General features: G+C 47.7%; 1 protein-coding gene across 5 annotated transcripts in view; it reads left to right on the forward strand.

Moving 5' to 3' along the window:
- Positions 1 to 13,760: 13,760 nt before the first annotated feature.
- The window catches only part of LOC138581130 (protein MTSS 1-like), an 885,917-nt gene continuing 879,030 nt past the window's right edge, over positions 13,761 to 20,647 (forward strand). For all 5 annotated transcript variants that reach the window (XM_069652219.1, XM_069652221.1, XM_069652222.1 and 2 more), the window contains exon 1: positions 13,761 to 13,967. In XM_069652219.1, the coding sequence (XP_069508320.1) occupies positions 13,896 to 13,967 (72 nt within the window). In that variant the 5' untranslated portion in view covers positions 13,761 to 13,895. The remainder of the gene's footprint in view (positions 13,968 to 20,647) is intronic.

The following is a 20,647-nucleotide window of genomic DNA, read 5'->3' on the forward strand; positions in this document are numbered from 1 at the left end:
TGGAAATATAATAGGTTGTCCTTCACCGTAAAGTCCTTTCCCTGCAGATGCCAATTCTGTATGTCTGCTGGAGTTACCAGTAGCCTGGCTTTATCCTTAACTTCCTCTATGGATTGTGTGGCGATTACACCTAGAATTCTTTGTTCGGGAATGATAGGTACAGGTTTAGGATTGATCAAATGTTCTTCCACTCCCATCCGAGAAAGGGCATCAGCTTTACCGTTTTTTGTTCCAGGTCGATAGGTAATTATGAAGTCAAACTCGGCAAAGAATAGTGCCCAACGGAGTTGCCTAGAGGATTGAGCTTTTGCGGTTTTCAAATATTGCAGGTTTCGGTGATCTGTAATCACAGTAATGGTGTGTCGGGCCCCCAGAAGATAATGCCGCCAAGCCTTAAAGGCGGACTTGATAGCTAGAAGTTCCTTATCCGTAATAGTGTAATTGATTTCAGGAGGCGAGAATTTGCGGGACCAAAATGCCACGGGATGCAACTGATTGGTTACTGGGTCCTTTTGTGATAGAACTTCCCCCATGGCAAGGCTCGAAGCATCAGTTTCAACGATGTAGGGGAGTTCTGGGCGAGGATGTTTTAAGATCGGTGCAGAGATAAATCTAGTCTTCAAATTCTGGAAAGCTTGTTCCGCCTCGGTAGACCATTCAAAACTTTTGTTTTTCTTTAGCAAGGCGGTGATGGGCTGGACTATTCGAGAAAATTCGGGGATAAACCTGCGGTAAAAGTTAGCGAAGCCTAACATGCTTTGAACACCTTTTACGGAGGATGGCGATGGCCATTTGAGAATTGCATCGACCTTCTTTGAATCCATACGCACTCCGCTAGGTGATAATATGAATCCCAAGAATTCAACTTCAGTCACGTTGAAAACACATTTTTCCAACTTAGCGAAAAGTTTGTGTTGACGCAATCTCTCGAGGACCATTTTCACGTGTTTCCGATGTTCAGTTTCCGATGAAGAATAAACGAGGATGTGGTCAATGTAAACAACAACACACACATCTATGAGCTCTCTGAGGACATCGTTCATAAAATATTGAAAGGCGGCCGGGGCATTGCAAAGTCCGAAGGGCATGACCTGATATTCAAATAGCCCATACTTGGTGCGGAAGGCCGTCTTCCATTCACCGCCCTCTTTTACTCGTACCAAGTGGTAGGCTCCTCTAAGATCCAGCTTTGTATATATGCATGCTTTTCTGACTTGGTCCAGGAGTTCAGGGATCAAAGGTAACGGATATCTATTCTTAACGGTGATCTGGTTCAGGGCGCGATAATCTATACAAGTTCTAAGGTCCCCTTCTTTTTTTGGAACGAAGAACAAAGCTGAGGAAGCAGGGGACTTGGAAGGACGAATAAACCCATTCGCTAGGTATTGATCCAGGTATTGTCGCAGGTGAAGATTTTCAGGCTCGGTGAGGGCATAAATTCTACTACAAGGAGGAGTAGATCCAGGTATCAGGTCTTTCTGGCAGTCATAAGACCTATGAGGAGGTAGAGAGTTAGCCTGATCCTTCCGGAAAACATCTTGGAATTCTAGGTATTCAGGAGGTAACTGGGGAGCCTCCGAGGAAATTGCTGCCAGTGCAACACCAAGTCGAGGGTGACAAGTAGAGACACATTCTGGAAACTGAACCGTTCTTGCTCGCCAATCGATCTGAGGATTGTGCTTCTCTAACCAAGGAATTCCTAGAATAATCTGGAACTGAGGGGCCTTGATCACATCGAACACGATCTTCTCATGGTGTCCATCTTGACTTACTAGCGTCACTTCTTGGGTGGTATGCGTTACTGGTCCGGAGGCTATCTCCGTACCATCCACCGTAGTAATGACGTCCTTTACAGCCTTTGGACAAAGAGTCAGATTCATCCTCAAAACCATTTCATGATCCACATAATTGCCGATGGCACCGCTGTCGACGTAAGCTTCAATCGCATGTAATCGATCCGGATGTTCAGGGCTAATGAGGACCATAGGTATCACGAAATGCGAGGTCACGGAACTGGTTTTAACGCTCGGCAAGAGGACCTCTATTCTTGTCGGGCGAGGTCGTTTCCCTGCTCAGAGTTTGTGACACTGGTAACTGCGGCTCCTACTGCCTTCTTGGCTGGTTTCACCGGACAGTCTCGAAGAAAGTGCCCCAAGTTTCCGTAATAGAGGCATAATTGCAGCTGTTTTCTCCTTTTCCGCTCCTTTTGTGTTAGTGGTCCTTTCAGGCCCCCTATTTGCATGGGTTCCCCGGAGTCTACTCCTTTGGTAGGAGTTGGTGGTTTGGAAAATACTCGAGCATCAAACTTGGAACGATCGGCCTTCGGCAGACTGTTCTGCAGTCTGTGGTCAATTTGAACGACTAAGTCAATATAGTCCGAACAGTCTTGCGGGGGATTCACTACTTGGGCTAACACATCTTTGAGCTCTCCACGTAGACCTCTATAAAACAGGTAATCCTTTTGTCCTCAGGCCATCGAGTTTCCACTATCAGTCTGTTGAAAGACACAATATAAGCCAAAAGGTCTTGATTACCCTGTCGCAATGAAAGGAGCTCATTGTCCAAGCCCTGCCCCTGTGAATGTCTTGCAAACAGTTTTTCCATACTGAGCTGAAAAGCTTGAAAATCATGGAGAACCGGATCATCTTGATTAACTAGAGGGATCCACCAGTCTGCCGCATTGCCACTAAGGTACGAAAGCACGAAAGCTACCTTAGCTTGATCAGTTGGAAAGGCTGCTGGCCAGCATAAGAAGTGCAACCGGCACTGATTAATAAATACTGCAAACCTCTTTGGGACACCAGAAAATCGTTCGGGCGGAGCCAGAGGTACATTCCCAGGTAGGTTGATCTGCACTGGGTTCGTAGAGGATGTTGAAGGAAGATTTGCCCCTGATGCGGGTAACGGAGTTTGTCCGGCTTGTGACTGTAGCAATTGTCTAGCGAGATCGTCTGTTCGCTCCTTGGAAATAATCAGTTCCCTTCTTAGAGCATTCGTTTCCTGACGGGCTGCATGCACTTCTGCTCTTAGTTCCCCAAGTAACTGGGCTAGCTGGTCGGTATCCGAGGTTTCCATAGCGCCTGGGTGGGAGTTTTGCGGTAGGCTTTGTGTTCTGTAACGCTCACCTGATTCCCGCAGAGGTGCCGGTCTTGACTGGGTGAATGCCGTATCTTCAAAGGTGATGTGTAACACACGGTTGGCTCTTTGGGCTGGACCTCTGTGCACTGTATGTCTGACTCGAAGAGTAAGATGTCTGCAGATAGAAAATATGGGATTAATGAACTGGGGTTATTGGGTGCCTCTCTCATCTTCCCTTTCTCTTCTCCTGTAGAACCCCAAAGGTTAACGCCCTCACCTTAGGTAAGTGAACGCCGAGCTCTCCATCTGCCTCGGGGCAGGGTGCCGTAACCAGTTTCTTCACTGGATAAGGGTGCAGGCCTCTTGACCTCAGAGGACTCCTGTCCGTCGTTAACTGCACGAACGGTAAGTTCTGGGCACTTCAAATGTCTTAAAAGTCTTTTGTAATGATATCTCTTGTTTTGCAGGGTTCCGGCGATGGCGGATGGCGGGCTGATGAGAGTTGAGGATCGAACCCGCGTGAGGAATAGAAGCGCCTGGAAGCACGTAAGTAAGCGCTTGTAGCCTGCTTCACGATGCGCACTAACTGTCCCTTTTATCTTGCAGGTACAAGTTCGGAGCTTTAGAGAAGCTGAAGGGTGCTGGAATACCCACTGCATTCGGCGTGGGAAGGAGTAATGGCACGTGAGTAATAAAGTTGCCCAATGTCTTTAAACGCACCTTCTTTTGTCTTTCAGATGCGGGATGCAGCGCCGAAGGCCTCCGGAGCGTGCGAAGAGCTGGTAAGCTTTTGTCTTTCAGATGCCGGAATGCAGTGCGAAGACCTCCGGAGCATGCGAAGAGTAGGTAAGCCTTTGTCTTTCAGATGCCGGAATGCAGCACGAGGCGTTGGTGACAGCCGATGGACCAGGTAAGAGATGCGCTGCCACTGAAGACCGTAGTGCTAACCTGTTCTTTCTTTGTCTTTATAGGTGCTGCTGAAGACTGGATTCCAGGATGGTAAGCCTTTGTTCCCTTAGGCCCAGGATCAGAAGCAGAAGACACGATGAGCGTTCTGCTGCAGAGAATGCAGAATAACACAAAGCAAGATTCATCCATCGGGTGTGGTTTAAATAGCCTCCTGTAGTGCTTAGGTGTCTCCTTCCACAGCCACGCCTAGGTAAGAAAAGAGTTCCTGCTTTCCAGAAGAGTTCCAGTGTTCTGAACCTAGGGAGTGGCTCCTGCCCCACCCAACAGGAAAAGTAGTCCCAAACAGAAGAGGATCAGGGGTTCAACTGGCAGGTAAGTAAGCAGCATGGTCTGCTGCAGGTAAGTCCACCCAAGCATTATGAGCCCGGCGCTTACAGCGCTGGGACTGGGCATCTTTATGAGCCTGGTGCCACTGGCGCCAGGACAGGGTCCAAAAGGTCCCAATTGGGACTGGCTGGCACTCGGAACTGGGGTTTTGGGTCTGCTTCCAAGGGAGTCGGGCAAGTCCTGATCTTTTGGAAGCAGAGATCATGACAAAAATGTATGCATATTAAATCTTCACGCACATAGAAAGATACAATATTAAAACTACAAATGCAACAAGTACCCAATTCCATACAATGGGGTGCTTTTCTCCACTTTTAGTTGTTACACATGCATTCCAAGCAACAGGGACATTCTTGACGGAAAAGAGAATTTGTGACCTAGTAATAAGATCGTACAAACAGGGCAAGGTTTAAAGTCCCTGCAAGAGAACCATTGTTATCTTGCCCTTTGTTTTAAAACCTTTAGAGGGGATTAGTCATTTGTTGGGTGCTAATAAACCCGAGGCCAGGGTCTGGCAGTTAAGTGTTTTTCAGGTCATTTGTGTACACATAATTTAGAAGGTCTTTTTTTTTAGGCGTCAAGAGTCTGTGGAATGAAGATTGCAATCTGTAGTTCAATTGCAAATCCTGTTTATGCAGACCTTCCTCTATTTGCCAAAATACGTCAGCAGGGCTATATGCAATCATACTTAAAAAGTTAAAGTCCTTAGGCCAGTTATTGCTAGCAATGAATTATGTTTTCAATACTAATGTTTAACCCTGCACCAACGTTATGACCTACAATGGACAAATCACAAGAATAGGCCTGTTTTGAATATTATCTGAAGATAATATTGTAGATAATTCTGCCCAATGAAAATGGAAGAATTGGGAAAAGGTGGGATTTCTTTGAAGATGTTTTGTCCAATCATACTTGGGGGTGGATGGTAATAAAAGTATCTGGGAGTGTTTTAAACTATTGCAAAAAGTATATCAACTGCAAACTGATATTGTATTGTTGAGACTTTGGTTAGTTTGGTACTACAACACCATCAAATCGGTCCCCAGAGATTTTGTACAATAAACTTGCTTTATCTACAACTGTGTACTCGCTTCTTAAGTGGTGGGCCTGTTTTGGTTAAGCTGATTAAAGGCCCATCCCCACATACTCTCCTGCCAGGGATTCTTACAAACATACACTTGTACCTGCCTGGTATACTCTCCTGCCAGGGCTTTCCACGTGTGTGCTTTTGCTCACACTTCCGCTCTTGATAGCTGACCACAATAGCCTTAATGGCTAATACTCTGTCTGTTGTATATTGCCTGCTTAGTGTTTCTTATATGCATATGTTGCACAGAAGATGCACTTTCACTTTCTCTCTATCTGGTTTTGTAAACGGCTCTCTTTCGCTCTCAGTTCCAATATGTTTAAGTATTTTAATTTGGCGTGGCCGCAAATACGACCCGGTGTTCCCTCTGTCCCAGCGTGGACTCACAGGCTCTTCATGTCGTTTCTTATTCCTCTCGCAGCCTGCCGGTAACAGCATTCGGGTGTTTTTTTCCTTGAGACCATTCCTCTTCCACGTCCCCGCTACCCACAGCTCCAGCTGGGCTCGTCCACTTCACACAGGTCTCGGGGTGGTGAACTGCTGCTTTCCCGGGTATTTGCTATCCGGGCAAATACCCCGGAGTCCTGCACTGACTTCTGGCGTTCCCGCTGTGTGTTTTCTTCTCTACGCAGCCTTCTGCTTCTGAGCTCCTGAGCCGGTTGGCTGCAACAACCTTCTTCCAGCCTGTCAATCACACAGAGATTAGCAGCCTGGTCCCACCAGCAGTCTCCATGAGTTTCTGGCATTCCTGATTTAAATGTCCCGGGCACAGGTGTGTGCTCCCAGCCACTAGAGCGCTGCCTGTGCTTGGGGTGCCTCTTGCTCTCTGTCAACGGGCGGTGCACGTGGAGTCTCTGGAAGTTCCTCCATTGACGCGCTGTCACGTCAACTCTAACGCTCTGCAGGGTTCCATTCTCCCTGGCTCTTCTGAATAAGCAGTGGCTCTGCCCCTTTTCACTTGCGTTGCAATCTCGCTGGCTGCTTTCTTTTTGCTACGGCTGCACACTAGTTATTTTCCTTTGCTGCTTCACACCTGTGTACTCCCGGCAGGCTGCCCTTCAGCCCTGCCCCCCACGGCTGCTTTCCCTCGGCAGGCTGTCCCTCAGCCCTGCTGCCCACTGCTGCTTTCCCTCGGCAGGCTGTCCCTCAGTCCTGTCCCGCTCTGTGGTTCCCCCCTGAAGCGTTTCCCTACAGGCTCCTTGCTGCTCTCTTCTGGCAGGCTGCCACTCAGCCCTGTCTCCCTCTGTGGCTTCTGCCTACTGGCTCCTTGCAGCTCTCTACCAACAGACTGCCCCTAAGCTCTGCCATTCCCTTTGGTTCTCCCTATCCGGCTGCACCTCAGCTCTGCCTCTCACTGCTGTTTCTCCTCCGGCAGGCGGGTTTTCAGTCCTGCTCATCTCTGCTGCCACTCTCTCTTCTCCCTGAAGCCTTTCATTACTTACCTGGTCTCTCTCTCTCCTCCAAGAGCCTCCTTATCCTCTGCTTCCGGAACTTCTCGGGGACCAACCTACCAGGAATTTGCCGTAGAAATTGCTGACAACTACCTGGATCCTCACTACCCACTTCTCAGCAAAGAAGGGTTTTTTGTGCCCTTAGGCTTTTTCCCCTTCTTCACCGGCAGCACCTGGGGGGTCAGTCTCCTGCCTAGGCTGTTTATCCAGCGGGCATATTGGCTACCTCCCGGGGTCGACCATTCCTCTATAAAGAACAGAAGAGATCTAAGAAGAAGGGCGCTCCCAAGCAATTCGACAAAGAGGTGGAACTGTCGTCTGAGGAAGGCTCAGGTGAGAACGTGGTGTCCCTTCGGGACAGTTTGCAACACCAGATGACTACTACAGCCATGGCTACTGTGGAACAGGTCCAGGAATTGATAGCACCGGTTCAAGGACTTTCTGTAGAACTCCAAGCTGTTAAAGCTGAGAACAAAGTACTTAAACAGATGGTTACAGCAAGAGACATCCGTTCTTCCGATCTTCCACCTAGGGGGCTGGCTACGGGCAAATATGACGGCTCGCCCAAACTGCTGAAGGAATTTATTGATGCTTGTACCGTCCACTTCACCTTCAGGACCAACACATATGCCACGGACCAGGCTCGGGTAGGCTTCATGGTCTCCAATATGGTTGGTAATGCCTTGTCATGGGTCACACCCAAGGTCACTTCTGCCAATGTAGCCTTACAAGATATTCAGGCTTTCTTAGCCCTTCTACGAAGGACCTTTTAAAAGGTCAGAAGTTACTTATTCTGCCTGAGAATCCAACTGGATCTCCGTCAGGGATCTACGGATTTGATGACCTACATCAGCGATTTCAAACGCATTGCTGCCGGAAGAGACTCAGTATGTAATTTTCAGGCAAGGTTTGCAAGAAGAGCTGAAGGACGAGTTGGCCAGGATTATCCGCCCTACCACTTTCTCAGATCTGATTGCATTCACATTGCAGAACGACTATCGTCTGAAAGAAAGAAAGGGAGAGTGCAGGAAGCTCTCGAATAAGCCTCAGACCAGTCTGATGCCTGTCCTGCCACCTACATCCACGGGGGCATCCTCAAAGGAAGTAAGCATGCAGATTGGCACAGCCCGAGGGACCTTGTCCTCTTCTGAAAGAAGAAGAAGACGTGAACAAGGCCTTTGCATGTATTGTGGCTCTGATAGTCACATGCTCAGGGATTGCCCCGAAGTACCTTCAAGGAGAACAGGAAATGAAAGACCCTGGTCCTAGGAGGAATCCCGGACCGGGGAGTCGACAAAGGTTCCTTATTTGTTACCCACACCAGCAAAAAGGATCTGGATTCCTGTTTATTGGTGGTTCGCCTTTTCCTCCATCTACCCCACAAGAAGATAGAAGCCCTGGCGCTCATCGATAGTGGGGCAGCTGAGAATTTCCTGGATGAAATCTGGGCCCATAAGTAGGGTATCCACAGACAAGAGAGAAGGGAAAATCAGGCTGTCGAATGGGTTGACCCTAGGCCCCTCATCTAAGGTCCCATTACTCATACTTCCACTCCCTTGACTTCTGTTATTTATGACCATCAGGAACTCATCCAATTTGATCTCATTCATGCTGCCCATTTTCCAGTTATTCTGGGAATACCCTGGTTGAGACTGCACTACCCGTACATTGATTGGAGCAAGAACACAATTCATTTCCCCTCTGAGTTTGTTCCACTCACTCCTTTCATCAACCCTGGCATCAGGCTGTCTCGGCGGAAGCTTCCAGGGTGGAATCTACCATAGTGGGAGTCCATAGTGTTCCGGGCTGTTTCGGTCACTTTAAGGAAGTTTTCCTTAACCAGATTCCCAAGGTGCTACCCCCACATCGCCCGGAAGATTGTAACATTTGAAGCCTGATGTGTTGGTTCCCTTTAGGTGCATGTTCTCCCTTACCGTGCCAGAGAAGCAAGCCCTTAAGGATTACTTGGAGGACAATCTTCAGAACGGGCTCATGCAACCTTCTAAGTCTCCTGCAGGGTCTTCCTTGTTTTTCATCCCCAGGAAAGACTCCAAGGAACTCTAACCGTGCATCGACTACCGTGGTCTCAACCGCGCTACGGTTAGAGACAGGTATCCCATGCCCCTCAAAAGTGACAATCTGGAATTAGTGCAAGGATCCAAGATTTTCTCCAAGCTATACCTTATAGGAGCATACCATCTGCTACAGATCAAACAGGGCGATGAGTGGAAGAGTGCATTTAGAACACCTTACAGCCATTTCAAGTATAGGATAATGCCCTTCGGTCTAGTCAACACCCCTGCCATCTTTCAGCGATTTATGGATCGTCTATTCTCTGACCTTTTGTACAAGACAGTTATAATTTACCTCAGTGACATCTTGGTGTTTTCTAGTTCAGTGGAATCCCACCGAGAACATGTCTCTGAGGTCCTGGATAGACTACAAAAGAATCACCTGCTTTTGAAACCTGAAAAGTGCATCTTTGAGGACTTTGGTTCCATACTTGGGCTTCATTCTATTAAACAAAGGCATCGCAATGGATTCATGCAAGGTGGATGCTGTACGGCAATGGGCCACTCCGACCAATGTAAAGGACAGGATTCTCAGGCTAGCAAACTTTTATTGCAAATGTATTCCCCATTTTTTCGCAGATTATGTTGCCCATCACCAATTTGATCAGGAAGGTTGTACCTTTTCTTTGGGACGAAGACGTTGACAGTGCGTTTCGGTCACTCGAGTACTGCTTCTGCTCAGCCCCTATACTCAGACAACCTGATCAGACACTTCAGTTTATTTTTGAGACTGACGCTTCAGCTGGTGCCATCGGCGCAGTCCTCAAACAGTGCTTTGGGGCTCAGGAACCTCCGATTGTGTACTTGTCGAAGACCCTAAAACCGTCTGAGCTCAATTACTCGGTCATCGAGAAGGAGCTGATGGCCATGAAACAGGCCTGTACAGAATGGTGACACCTTCTACAGGGTTCTACTCACCCTTTTGAAATCAGTACCGACCACAGGAATCTCAAATTGCTCCAACAAACGGACTGTACCAACGCACGTCAAGCTAGATGGGTCTTTTTCTTTGCACAATATGATTTTTCATTACTTACATTCTGGGTTCGGACAACTTGTGGCTGATGGACTTTCCCGGAAGTGGGCCTATCCCTCTGCCAGAGACCAGGATTTCGAACCCCTCTTCTGTTTTCTTGGAACCGTCACAAATTTCTTACAGGAGGTCCAGGGGGCTGTTTTTTCATATGATCCCTCGGATCCTGCTTACCAGAAGATCAGGGACATTCTCTTCTAACAGAATTTGCTGGTGGTACCCTCACCGACCTTACAACGGATGGTACTCTCTTGGTGTCACGAAGAGAAGACTGTGGGTCACAAAGGTGTGGAATACATCCTAGAGCTTGTCAAACGGTCATTCTGGTGGCCCAAGTTGTACAGAGACGTCAAGGCAATTGTCCACTTTTTCCCCAGTTGTGCTCAGCGCAAGAACATCACTGGCAAACCCATAGGTCTACTAGAACAAAGTCCAACGCCCAGAAGACCGTGGAGTCACATATCTACCGACTTTGTTGTCGATCCGCCCCCTTCTAGGGGTTGCACAGCCATTATGGTGATATGATATGATAGTTTATTTATATAGCGCCTATACACAATGTGTTTCAAAGCGCTTCAAGGCAAGGGAGGGAACAAGGGAAAATACAATGACATTCTTACACGCCATGAACAGTAAGGATGTAAAATTAACTATCGTACTCGGCCTGATGACATTTCAGATAGTGCAAGAGCTAAGACATAGATGAGGAAGGGAGGGGGAGAGTGGAAAGGAAATGGAAACCGACAAGCGACTACCGTACTAGGCCTGACGACATTTTTGGTAGAGCCGGGGAAAACAAGAGGTGAGGGAGAGGGGTGCAGAAGGGTAGGGGAGGAACAAGACAAGCCAATATCATACTAGGCCTGACGACATTTCAGATAGTGCTGGAGGGCGGGGTGGGGAGGAAAAAAACAGTAAAGGGAGGGGGGAGGAAACAGACGAGGTTGCTATCATACTAGGTCCAGGGACAATTCTGATAAAGTAAGTGCATAGAAGAAGGTAAGGGGAGGAGACAGGAAAAGGGAGAAGGGAAAGGAGGAGAGAACAGAGAGTTAGGAGTCAAAAGACTGGAGAAGCAAGAGAGAGAGTGAATACAATTGCAGAAGTCCGTAGTAACACATAATGTTGCAAGCCAGGATACAAGATGAAGATGGGAACAGCATGATTCAGGGCCACCCTGAGTACAAGATGCAAAGGAAGTTCAGCATGAGAGTTGAGAAAGGGTGACGCACCATAAATGAATGAAGTCTTTAAAAGTCAAATCCAGCATTGGCCACAAGACGGTGATGGTGAAACCAGCATGTATCAGGACAGACTCCTGCAGAAGTAGGCTTGATGGGGTGAGGGGGGAGCAGGGTAGAAGAATCAATCAAAATAGGCAATACCTGTGTGCGAGAATGGTGGGGGAACAAGGGAACATCACGGGGGGACCAGAGGGGGTGGGGATGGCCTGTGGGGACAGAGGGAGTAACACATGTTGGTACATGCTTACCTGCTGTCTGAGCAGGGGGTTGGGCCCTGGATCCTCCTGTCAGAACAGGAATTGCCCTTTTCTTCGTCTGCCCTTCGCTTAGGACACCGGGGCAAGAGATGCCCTTGATCTGGTGGTGGTGGATACTTACAGTAAACTAGCACACTTCCTTCCCCTACCTGGGCTTCCTACGGCTTCAGAAACCACAATATTTTTTTTTAAAGAAATATTTCAACTTCATGGATTGCCTGATTCAGTCACCTCTAACAGGGGAACCCAGTTCACCTCCAGGTTTTGGAAGACGTGCACCTTGTCAGGAATTGATAGAGTACTCTCTTATGGGTATCACCCACAATCCAATGGACAGACCGAACGGCTCAATGGCACCATTGAGCAATTTCTTAGATGCTCAATGGTGCCATGGAGATGCTCTCTCTTCTCCCTGTGGCCTCTCATTACTTACCTGGTCTCTCTCTCCTCTAAAAGCCTCCTTATCCTCTGCTTCCGGAACTTCTCAGGGACCAACATACCGGGAATTTGCCGTAGCAGTTGCTGACAACTACCCGGATCCTCACTACCGACTTACCAGCAAAGAAGGTTTTTTTGTGGCCTTAAGCTTTTTCCCTTCTTCACCGGCGACTACTGGGGGGTCAGTCTCCTGCCTAGGCTGTTTATCCATCGGGCATAGTGGCTACCTCCCTGGGTCGACCATTCCTCTACAAAGAACGGAAGACATCTAAGAAGAAGGGCGCACCCAAGCAATCCGACAAAGAGGTGGAACTGTCGTCTGAGGAAGACTCAGTCGAGGACGTGGTGTCACTTAAGGACACTCTGCATTCCTCCACTCCTCTTCCCTGTCGAATTGTTGTGGTATTGATGGGAACAGTAGTCCCTGGATGGCAACTTGCATAAAAACTTTGGATGAATATGATTTGCGTTCTAGACGTTTTTTGTCCCAGTCAATGCTTTAAATAGGCTGGTTCTAACTGACCCACAATGCTTGCACTTCTTATTTTTGACAGTACGAGTACCTGCGTTTCTCAAAGCTTGACGGAGCATTACTGTACTCAACTATGGGGTAGGGTTTGTTTAGCTCCATCGCAATGAAGGACTGAACTCCTGCAGCCTTTGCTGTGGAAAGCTATGCCCTATCCCTCCTCCTCTCCCGCTCACTGTCAGTGTCCATAATGTCTCCTTCAGGGCCCACCCTGCAAACAAAGGGAAAGCCAAGCATGCGGCTCCAGAGCTTCCAGCACATCAGTCTGGGAACTCCATTTTATTAATTGGGCTTTACCTGTTAGACATGGGATCCCTTGAGAATGTTCCGGTGATTACGGATTGATTTGTTCGTGACACCCCTGCAATAGCGCCCCTCAAGAAAGCCTGGGCCAATACATTTTTAACAAGTAGCTTTGTTATTAGAAGTGCCCTTTCTAACATTTAAATGTGTGCGTGTTTGTAATTGGGTTGCAACGTTTCGGAATGAAAGTCCACACACCGCTCGTTATTTATCAAATTCCTTATCACCTAGACGATGAAAGCTAGTAATTATAGAACTTTCCATTTAAAGTTTAGTTTAGACCTATGATTTTGCTACTCTGACACACAAAATAGAAAGTGCGCTTTATATAGATATTCCCATTTTTTCCTTACCACCATGCATAACAACAAAATGGGAGGTTGTAGTTAAGAATCCCAGATCCACTGCTTAACCAAAATGTGTTATCCTTGGCATGCTTAGCCCCGGCCCACTTAAAGCATAGATTGGTAAATACCTGCACTTCTGATTTTTCATTTATAGCACAGGTCCAATACAACTATTTCCCCATCCGCAGCCCGTCTTTTCCTGGGACTTTTCCTGGGAGTTTGTTGCTCCAGCAGTGACCGGGTTTGTTAATCGCCCCTGAACGGAACACTATCACTTGTGGTTCTGTCACTTTTTTCTCGGCGTTTTTTTTCTCGGCGCTGTGTTCCTCCCTCTCATTACTGTGTTACTCCCCCCACACGCCTCTGTGACCTCCCCAGTCCCCGCTCCGCGTGGTGCTGCTCCCTCGGGATTAGCTCTGTCCTCCACCGAAGCTCTTCGTTAGTTTCCGGCCCCAGAGGCTCCTCCCCCTAGAGAGAGCAGGGTTCGTCAACAGCGGGAGCGGCGCTGAGCCTGAACTGCAGAGAGAGCCGGCACGGGAGTCTGGACCGGGAAACGGGGACTGGGGAAGGGAGTATCAGGCCTGTGGTAGAGCCGCCGCGCGCTGTGCCCAGACTGGCTGGTGTTGCGGTGCAGCCGAGCCTCGGCAGGAGAGAGCCAGGAGCCCGAGGCGGGCGACCAGCATGCTGAGGGCTGCGGGGCGCCGGGCTTGGGCTGCGCGCTGTCTTTGAGATCCTTCTGTGCACCGAGGGGCGCCTTAACATGGATGCGGGCATGGAGAAAGAGTGCAGCGCCCTGGGGGGGCTTTTCCAGACCATCATCAGCGACATGAAGGTAAAGGGCCGGGGTATTCGCCGCCCGAGGGAGAGGGCGTGTAGCCAGGCTTCTGGCTGAGTGCAGGGGGTGGGTGGAGGCGTGAGATAAAGGGGTGATAAAAGGAACTCTCCCAGGGGTGGCAGAGAGTAAAGTTCGTTGTGGTTCAAGGATCGTCCTATGTGTCTACCTTGCCTCCGGGATTATCCGTGCGAGGGTGTTTTTGCCTGGGGCTAATGTGGGGAAGGAACCTATGTCCATTAAGACTGTTTCGGGCGGTGTAAGGGAGAAGGGCCCCGCAATGACCTGTACGACCGCAGCCAGGGGGGAGAATTGGTGTTTGGGGAGGGTGCCTGTGCCGTTTAGAGGGTCTCCTCCAGGAGGGTTGTTTAGGGTGGAGTATCTAGGCTCCTGGCGTACTCGAGAAGCTGAGCCATCCTGGTCGAGAGTGCCTGAAAGGATTTCCTGAGAGGAGGGTGTCCATGGAGGAAAGGGTTTATCGGTTTTGCCTGTGTTGTAGGGGTACGGACTGCTATCCCCCTTTTGGCTCTGTTTTGGAAGGGGCGTATTGGGGTGTAGGTTGGCTGTTACCACGGATGACGGTTTGGGGGCTTTAGGTTAATGTATGGTTTCTGTGCCTCGCACCCAAGGATCAAGCACCCCTTTTTACGGTATATACGTAATCTCCTGAAAATTCAGATTATGCGTTTGTGGTGCACAAACTGTTTTCGCCGTGCCTGCACCTGTTCCATAACAATGTTGTCCTGCGGGAAGCCCCGCTGCGACCCGGAGACCCCGTGTTATTGAGCCGCAGCGCGCCCAGCTTGGCGTTCTGCAGTTTCTCTCGTGCTCGCCTTTCCTTTCAGAAGAGCTTCCCTCGGATTCCGGGGTGAGATTTCAGTCTCGTTCCACCTCCCTCCAAGATCAGGTTACACACCTGTACACTGAGCACAGCTGCTCCGGGTCAGAGCCTCACTGTACACACACACACACGCCTGTCACCAGGCCCCTCGTACTGGCAGTAGCAGCCTCGCCGTACAGTCAGCTGCCACGGGGGATAGCCCTGCTGTAATAAACGAGCCTTGGATCATACTCTTGACCTGGACGTGTTTCCCTCGGACGATCTCTCCCATGTGACGCCCCATTCCCCCCAAACCCCCATGCGCTGTGCCTAGACTCGCTCGCATTAAAAAGAACCACTCGTCTTTCAGGTCAGCACAAGAGCCGCTCGGAACTCCTCACACAGCATTCTGAAATCTGACTCCTGTGTAAGGTTTGTGCATAGTGCGTCGACGGACCGTTCTGGAGAGTGGTTAACGCAGATATGTGGCATGCGCTGTCCCCCACCCCCTAGAGCAGTAGTCTTCAAACTTTTTGGGCCGGGTCCCCATGAGCAAAATTTGGGCAAGTCGGGACCCCCCAGAAATGCCAAATGGACAGTATACATTGCGCACCGACACCTGCTCCCATCACAGTCGCTGGGCTCCCTTGTCCCACTCCTACCCAGTCCCTGGTCTCTCCCCACCACATCACACATCCTGGGCTCTCCCCACTCTGTGCTCCCACCACTATCCCATGGTGCCTGCTCATTGTGCTCCCACCATAGTCCCTGGGTTCCCCCCATCCCGTTCCCAACACAGTCTGAGGGCCAGTGGCGGCTGGTGATTTTTTTTTTAAGTGGTGGGGAATAACTATTTCCCCCAAAAATGCCATAGCGACCGAGCATAGTGAGGGAGCCCGAACCAATAAAGGAAAGGTTCGGGCGGGAATGGGGGGGGGGGAGGGGTTCCCCCTGTGAATTTTTTTTAAATAATGGGTCAAAATGTTGCATTGTAGAGCATACTTTTAACAAAAAAATTGGTAAATAGCCAAACAGTTTGCAATTGGTGCTGGGGGGCGCAGGGGGCAGGCATGACATTTTTTACTGGACATCTATAATGCATGTCCAGTAAAAAGATACCATCCCTGTCCCCTGGGCCCCATTGGGCCTAACACAATCATCATGATTGTGTGTATGCAAGGTGCTGCACATTCATACAACAATCACTCTATCAGTCACACGAGCATCCATCACCATACACTCACTCATAACATAAGCATACACGCATCCATACACATGTTTAAATAAAAACAATGAACATAAACATACTTTCAGCATTGGCCTGCGTGTGGGTGCTGAAATGCCCTGCTCCAGGCTGCTCTGTCCGTATGTGCGAGGAGGCGCAGGAGCTCCCCCTCGGACATACAGACATGCAGTGCCCCAGCCAGCATTTCCAATGAGCTATGCAATGCTGGCGAAGCAAAATGCCCCAGCGCTTGCATGGCTCAGTGAGCATGTGCGGCTGGGGAACTAAACTGAACTGTCAAAGGGAAACAGTGTTTCCCTTTAACAGCAGCCAGCCCAGGAGCACTCCATCAGCTGGAAAAAAACAGCTGAGGGAGTGCTCACTGTTTCACTGGGCTGGCTCCTTAGCTCCTCCATAATGGGTGAGGGGCCACTGGGTGGGCTCCCCCTCGGCATTATGAATGAGCCGCCAGGCTCGGACTGGCCTGTAGGGCAATGCCTGTACCAAAAATGTAAAATGCTAGTGTGGGCCAGTCAAAATGGGCCACCATTTTGGCCAATGTGGACCAGTTTGATGAGTTGAGTTACTTAACTATGCAGTTAGTAATTTTGACCATTGTTGCTGAATATATCACAATTTACTTACATTTTAACACACAGCACCCCCTTGGGAACTATTGAAACAGTGGTCCTCATTGCAATCCTGGCGGTAGCTAGGCACGGCTGCCGGCGGAGTTGCATCTGGCTCCGGCACCCACAAATGGGCAATTACCGGGTCATGCCGAGTTAGGCGGACCTGATAATTGCCCTTTCGCGGGTGCCGGTGGCGGTAGATCCCCATAGGGCTCAAGGGGAATGGGGAGCTCGGATGCACCGGCGGTGCCGGTGCATCCGACGAGCTGTGCTTGCGGGTGCCGCACAGCCTGCCAGGTCAGACCTGGCGGACTGTCGGGCACCCGTGATCACAACTCTTACTATGGCGGTACGGTAGCAATGGTGCCGGTAGCTTACCTGCACCGTTGTTACCGTACCGCCATAGTTGTAATGAGGCCCAGTCTGTGACTAAAGGAATGAATATCCATTTACAACTGTGGGCCACTTTTTCATTGTTGCCTGAGACAGTTTCATGCTTCAGCCCGACCATGTGAGCCACACCTGCCCATTTCTTCATCTCTAAAAAAAACAAAAATTAAAGTTTTTATTTTTTTTAAAAATCATGCTGAGCCCTCAGGGCCCCCAAAGGAGCACCCGCGGACCGCTGGGGGTCGCGCCCCACAGTTTGAATACCACTGCCCTAGAGGGAACTCTTCTTGTTCTGGGTGACTTTCTATCAAACGTATTCCCTGCTAGCTGTGTTTTCTGACGAAGTTGCTGTGTTGGTTGCTTGCTTCTGGTGCTATCGCCACCCTCGCAGTGAAGGGAGCCATAGGGTGCAGGGATCGAAATAAAGATGAGCTGGAGCTAAACGCACGTTCTGTGGAGCGGAACACGGGGTGCAAACTATTGCCCCGACTACGAATCTGGCTGTATTTTTGTATTTGATGCCTCCACGTGTAATTATCGTTACTACGTGCAGTCATGCGTCATGCACACCCCGAGTTAACCTATTTTGGAGTCGCATGGGGGGAAATGCAGTGATATGGCACCTTTTTAATGTTTTTGTGTGGAGGAAGCTACCGTCCGCACTCCGCACACAGGTGCAATGGAAGAGTTTCAGGTTTGAAACTTGGAATTTGGCTGAGCAGTAATATAGCACATGGTTTACTGTTGCTGGCAACCCCGTAATCCGGCCCTATAACTTTGTCCCTCTTATGCAGCCCATTATGCTTTTAGATGTTTTCGAGTCTTCCTGCTCCTTCTACACATTTCCAGTCAGCAATTGGCATCACCCCGTACTCCTGAGACCGCCCCACTCTGCCGCACCACTGCCTGTATATACGTGGACATTTGATTAAAGTATTATTACTATATATGTCCATTTGAACTCCTTGTATGTAGTATTATTCCCTTTATACACTTTTCCCTTACCAGCATACTGGATGTAGACCTTGCTATAGTACTCTGTGCAACAGTTTTATTCTAAACTGTATCATCGCAGACACTCTTCGTTGCCCAGTGACCAATCTGGATCTGTGTTATATAGATTAGTCTGGTGCTTTTGATTGCGTTAAGCGTGAAAGGCTCTGGGATAAATTGCAGAGCTGGGGTATTCATCCATTGGTACTACATTTGATCAAATCTCTATATACATCCACTACAGTGCCGGTCCGCCTACGCACGGGTGGGTCGCTCAGGGCCGCTGTTGAGACTAATAAGAGATTGAAGCAGGGGTGTGTTATTGCCCCTGTCTTGTTTAATCTCTATGTGGCGGATATGAATCTTGATTTGTGCCACACTCATAGTGTTTCTTCCGAAGATTGGCAGTGTAGGTATCTGGTGGCTTTCAGGCACAGATGATACCGTTTTCATGGATAAGACCCCTATTGACCTGCAAAGGACGCTAGATGATTTGTACAGTTATGCCACTATGAAAAATTTAACCATCTACTTAAAAAAACAAAAGAAATGATAATTGGGGCACTGTTGACGGAAAAATAAAAAATCCTCTTACTTTTGGAAGGTTGATGGTGAACTGTTGGAGGTGGTTGATAGTTATCCATACTTGGGTATTCCTATTGTGAAAAGACTACCCTTTCTTTCTATGAAAACACACTTTCAGGTGACATAAACAATAAATGGAATGTGATAAAAAAGGTACCTAGCCAAGGGGTTATTCCACCGAGGGTTATCTTGAAATTTATAAAAGTAGTATTATTGTATGCCTTGAAACCCTTGAAGGTAATTATGTATTATGGCTTAGTACGCTGGAAGGGCAATTGTCGAGATCTGTGTTCAGACCACCTTGCGTGGTCCCAGTGAAAGCAATCTGATGTGAAATGGGTCTTAATGTTGCTCCCCACTCTGAAAAATGTGCTGTACTAAATTGTATTAAGATCATGCATGCACAAACTACTCAAGAATGCTTGTTCGGCATCATAGCCAATGCTGCCCATGGTGGCCATTATAGTTCTCTGATGCAGAACTTAATCTGTGGTCTATTCCTTTTTGCAGGATATTAATCTAACCATGCCGCCGGCAAATTCCCCCTGACCTTTTTATGTACAATTAAAAAGTAAAGCGCTAGATTGGGACAAGATCAATTGTTTGGAACTGTCCTAAGAAACGCTATACATTTTATACCAATCGGGGGAATAATTACAGGGAACCCCCGTGAATATTTATTGAAACCTTGTAATTATTTTTTTATTTAAATACTTACAGCCTCTTTGGGCTTTGTACATAATATACGACACATAGCATTTCATACATCGTCAATTTCAACTAGCAAGATTAATAAACAACATCCGATAAGAATATAATTCATGTTTCTAACAGTTTAAACATTTCCATGGTCTCTTTATATAGACGCATGGTATGGTAAATTAGATGATCATTTCCTCTCCTCCAAACAGACCACATTTCTGACAGGGTTAAAAGGCCACCACTGTTTGAATAAGCTTGTAAAACTTTTGTTCTCATACTTTCTAGACTCTCACAATTACACAACGTGTTCTACAGTTTCTAAAACATTAGTACCACAGAGGCGACAATATCGCTCTTCACATTTTAAGTGTCTACGCGACCCTATTGTTTCCAGTACTTCTACTTGATCGATTTGATCTTTTCAGCGAATAGGTCATATAGGTACTACTGGTTGATAATGATGCCAATTGAACCATATTTCTCAAAGAAATGTTCTTCTGTCTATTTTTTTTTTTTTTAGCCTATAGACATGGTATTATTTATTGACAGATTTTCTATGATCCATTTCCTATATATTGCATCTAGCACACTCCTATTTCATATCTTCAGAGGTTGACATTTTCGTGAAAGAGTCCATCAGCAAATTCATAATTGTTGTATTGTTTAGGCTAGATAATTTCTCATACATCATAGATAATTTGTATACGAAATTTTCATAAGTGTCATTTCTAACAAAAGAAATTCAATAGGTAAAGAAAGTGACGTACAAAACATCAAGGATTTTAGCTTCTAGTTTGCCTAGTTGATACATGTGTCTGTGCCCCGATGCTTCAGAACCATATAGCAAACAAGGTGCTATTTTCGAAGTATACAATAACAATATTGTTTTGATAGAAATAACACTTTGGCGTCCTATAAACACGCCCACGTTGTGAACAATTGACATACATTTGTTCTCTGTGGCTTGTAGATGTTCGTTCCAACTCAGCTTCTCATCAATTATAACTCCTAAATAACGAGGGCTTGTAACTTGTTCTACTGCTTTCATATTCATTTTCCATGATGCTTTTGATTTTTTTCCACATCATTTCTTTAGACCTGACGGCTACATATTTAGTATTTTCTGTATTAATACATAACCCATTCAATTCAGCATAGTCAGAGAGTGCATCCAACAATACCTGTAATCCCTTTGGTGTATAATCGACTATTAACAAGTCGTCTGCGTAACCTAGCCAACTATATTTCAATGTCCCAAACTTATTCGGACATATGTTTGAACAATTAAACGTTGTAACTAGATCGGCCTGAAATAAGTTGAAGAGTGTTGCCG

Source organism: Ambystoma mexicanum, chromosome 3p (genome assembly GCF_040938575.1).
Source record: "Ambystoma mexicanum isolate Mex_15411 chromosome 3p, UKY_AmexF1_1, whole genome shotgun sequence".
Taxonomy (NCBI): domain Eukaryota; kingdom Metazoa; phylum Chordata; class Amphibia; order Caudata; family Ambystomatidae; genus Ambystoma; species Ambystoma mexicanum.